This window comes from Mandrillus leucophaeus, unplaced genomic scaffold (assembly GCF_000951045.1).
Source record: "Mandrillus leucophaeus isolate KB7577 unplaced genomic scaffold, Mleu.le_1.0 Scaffold323, whole genome shotgun sequence".
Classification (NCBI taxonomy): domain Eukaryota; kingdom Metazoa; phylum Chordata; class Mammalia; order Primates; family Cercopithecidae; genus Mandrillus; species Mandrillus leucophaeus.
The window spans coordinates 31,529-35,330 of NW_012103399.1; the positions used below are offsets into that span (position 1 = coordinate 31,529).

A 3,802-nucleotide genomic window follows, 5' to 3' on the forward strand; every position below is an offset into this window, starting at 1 on the left:
TCCTGCCTCAGCCTCCCGAGTAGCTGGGATTACAGGCACCTACCACCATGCCCAGCTAATTTTTGTATTTTTAGTAGAGACAGGGTTTCACCATGTTGGCCAGGCTGGTCTCGAACTCCTAATCTCAGGTAATCTGCCTGCCTCAGCCTTTCAAAGTGCTGGGATTACAGGCGTGAGCCACCACGCCTGCCCAAAACTGGAACTTTATTATCAATAGATTAGAATTCTCTCCCCCTGTCCCACCTTTCTCTCCCACCCTCACCCCCCACACTGGTATACATGCTTGTTTTTTAAAACTCACGTTAATAAAAACTTAGATGTCAGGAAAAAAAAAAGAGTTTAATCATGAAACCAGGGAAGTTTCTACCATTAAGCTCCCGACAGTAACCTAGAGAAATATATCTAACATAAAGAGTTTCCATGGTTAGACAAAAAGCTATATCAGCAACTGAAAAATATAGTCATCCTAAAGAGATCTGACACATCATCTATTCCAACAAAAGATTTTTAAAGTGGCACTGCAGGAGTTGAAATGGTTAATTACCTAGCAGAAATTGATTTCTCTACCTCCGTAACACTCAAAGCAGCTGGCAGGCTATTGCAATAGTCATTCGTTTTCGTGGTGACGAGAATGGTTGCGCCTTCCTCCATGGCTGGGAGTGGAAAGCAATGGTCAGAATCGACCTTTGGTTTATTCTTGATGCAGTCTTCACAGGTGCATTCTTCCACCGTGTACGCCAGGCCTCTTGGAAGAACAATTTCATCAGCAGTCCTGCCCTTTTCCAGGTCAATGTTAGCCATGCCCAGGAGACCTGATCCTGAGTACGCAGAAACAGAAACATTAACCTAAACTTGACAGAGTGTGTGGTCGGGAGAGTCTTACCAGTACACATCCGGACTCAAAGCAATGTGAGAGAGATTTTTTCGTTTTTTAGATGTGGGGTCTTACTATGTTGCCAGGCCACATTCAAATTCCTGGGCTCAAGCAACCCTCCCACGTTTGCCTCCAGAGTAGTTGGGACTACAGCTCCATGCCACCACACCCAGCTTGAAACAGATCTTTTCAGTAGAAAAGAATGAGTATGTGCTGGGCACGGTGGCTCACATCTGTAATCCCAGCACTTTGGGAAGCCGAGGAGGGCAGATCACTTGTGTTCAGGAACTTGAGACCATCCTGGCCAACATGATGAAACCCTGTCTCTACCAAAAAGTACAAAAATTAGTCGGACGTGGTGGCACATGCCTATAGTCCCAGTTACTCAGGAGGCTGAGGCGGGAGAATCGTTTGAACCCAAGAGGCAGAGGTTGTAGTGAGTTGAGATCATGCCACTGCACTCCAGCATGGGCCACAGAGCGAGACTCCGTCTCTAAATAAATAAATACATACATACATACATAAATGCATACAAAAATAGGGCAGTGGTTGTACATACTAGGGAATCCAATCATGAGCAAAGGTGCTGCAGAAGTATTTTTATCTTAAGAGGCACTTAAGTAGAACATTCATTTTTCTGGGACTAGTTCTCTATTGCTTAAAAAAGATAATTATTTTTTAGATGATTCCTCGAATAATTCAGGAGCAAGTTGTTAATCATTTCTAACATTTTTCAGTAGTAAAGTGTTCACCCAAGCAAACAACACATATTTGTATAATAACATGGCCTTAGATCTTAACAAATATGCTTTTCCTGACAGTAGCAGACCTGGCTAGGAGTTTCTGATAATGTGGCATTTAATCGATGTGCTAACTTCAGACAAAGAGACTGATGTTTCCCAAGAAAGCCTTAGTACTTTCAATAGAGTAATTAACAAGGGAAGAATCCTGGGGAAGGCTGACATTGTAGAAAATCTGCCAAGGTGTCAAAATCAGAGTGAAGATGGCTCACCTCTACCAAGCTCGTTTAATATAACTATGCTCTAACACATTCAAAAGGGCTGTAATGAAGTGAAATAGTCAATGCTAAAAAAAGAAAAGGAACTGAAACTCACAATAGCCATCCACGGGAAACAGATTTCAAAGATTCACCATCAAACCAACCTGTGTTTTTAAACTCATCCTTTAATGGTTCAGAGCTCATCTTCCTTAGCAAAAACGTTAGCACGAAAACTGCCAAAGAAATTATCAAGCTCAGTCCCAAACAGGTCCAGAGAATCGCATTCATTCCTTTCACTGAATTGGTCATACCTTTATGAAAAGAATGTCAGACAGATAATGAGCTGATAACATAATATTCACATCCTTTATTGTTGTTATTTATTTATTTATTTATTTTGAGATGAAGTCTTGCTCTATTGCCCAGGCTGGAGTGCAGTGGCGCGATCTCAGGTCACTGCAGCCTCCACCTCCTGAGTTCAAGCGATTCTCCTGCCTCAGCCTCCCGAGTAGCTGGAATTACAGACCTGCACCCCCACGCCCAGCTAATTTTTGTATTTTTAGTAGAGATGGGGTTTCACCACGTTGGCCAGGCTGGTCTCGAACTCCCGACCTCAGGTGATCCACCCGCCTCAGCCTCCCAAAGTGCTGGGATTACAGGTGTGAGCCACCACACCCGGCTGTCATACTTGATTGTTTTGCTAAAATAATCAATTATGGATTATTTTGATAGCAAAATAATCAAGTATGGACTTTTTCCATTCAATCACCTTAATTAATGAACATTGACTTTTAAATTCTAAATATCACTTAACTACAAGAGCTGATATTTTTTTAAAAATCTATGTTGCTAATAGTGCTGAATCATATCGAGTTCAGTTCCAAATAATTACGTTGTTTCTGTAAACGTTAAAATTATTGCCTTGCTTCCTTTCTCTTTTTGATTCAAGAAAACTCACCATCATGCCCATTATGTTGATTCTCTGAATAAGCAGTCCATAGAGACAGAAGAGTTCACACCAATGAATAATCGTTCAAGCGGTATTACTTACTTGCATTACAATAACGCTGACATGTTAGAGGAGGAGTACTAGAACATCGAAGTTGACAAGGTTTGCAATCATGCAACAAACTGTCAAAATATTCATTTTGGGAGCACTGCCGAGCCATCTGCAACATGATCACGAAAAGAAAACAAGGGAGCTACAGAAAAAACAGCCTGGAAGGACAAGTAATATCTCCACAAGAATTCCGGAGCAAATGCAGCAAGAGCAGCTAGAATGTCGAGAACTATGAACTTGGCCTGCTTCGTGGGTTCTTACGGGGCCGTCTGTTTCTTCGCGGCAGCTAAGGATTTGAATACCACATCTAATACAAGTTTCTAAGTTTGAGTCGTGGACGGGGTAAGAGACGGTGTGTAAATATCGGGGCAAATCACATCTGAAACAGAAACTGCTATTTATAGAAGAAATTTCTCAGCCAGGTGACAGTTGCAAGATGCAGACAAGCCCACGGCATCAAGCCGTGTTCAGTAACAGTTTCTGGAACATCTGTTAATGAGCTGTACTGTGTGAGAGGCGCCAGGGAGATAGACAAGACAAGGTCTGTGCTGTGCCCCTTAAGATCTTAACATTGAGGCCAGGCGCAGAGACTCACAACAGTAATCCCAGGACTTTGGGAGGCCAAGGCAAAATGATTACTTGAGCCTAGGAGCTCAAAACCAGCCTGGGCAACATGGCAAAACCCTGTTTTTACTAAAACATTTTAAAAATTAGTCGAGTATGGGCTGGGCGCTGTGGCTCACTCTTGTAATCCCAGCACTTTGGGAGGCCGAGGCGGGTGGATCATTTGACATCAGGAGTTCCAGAACAGCCTGGCCAACGTGGTGAAACCCCGTCTCTACTAAAAATACAAAAATTAGCCACGCAT

At 42.7% G+C, this 3,802-nt stretch overlaps 1 protein-coding gene across 1 annotated transcript; it reads right to left on the reverse strand.

The window, feature by feature from the left end:
• Positions 1 to 320: 320 nt before the first annotated feature.
• TNFRSF17 (tumor necrosis factor receptor superfamily, member 17) lies at positions 321 to 3,267 on the reverse strand. The gene is made up of 3 exons (XM_011988098.1): positions 2,926 to 3,267; positions 2,039 to 2,185; positions 321 to 818 (listed from the first exon to the last, which is right to left on the reverse strand). Exons 1-3 carry the CDS (start codon positions 3,050 to 3,052, stop codon positions 541 to 543), a joined length of 552 nt encoding a protein of 183 aa, XP_011843488.1. The 5' UTR covers positions 3,053 to 3,267; the 3' UTR covers positions 321 to 540.
• Positions 3,268 to 3,802: the final 535 nt, after the last annotated feature.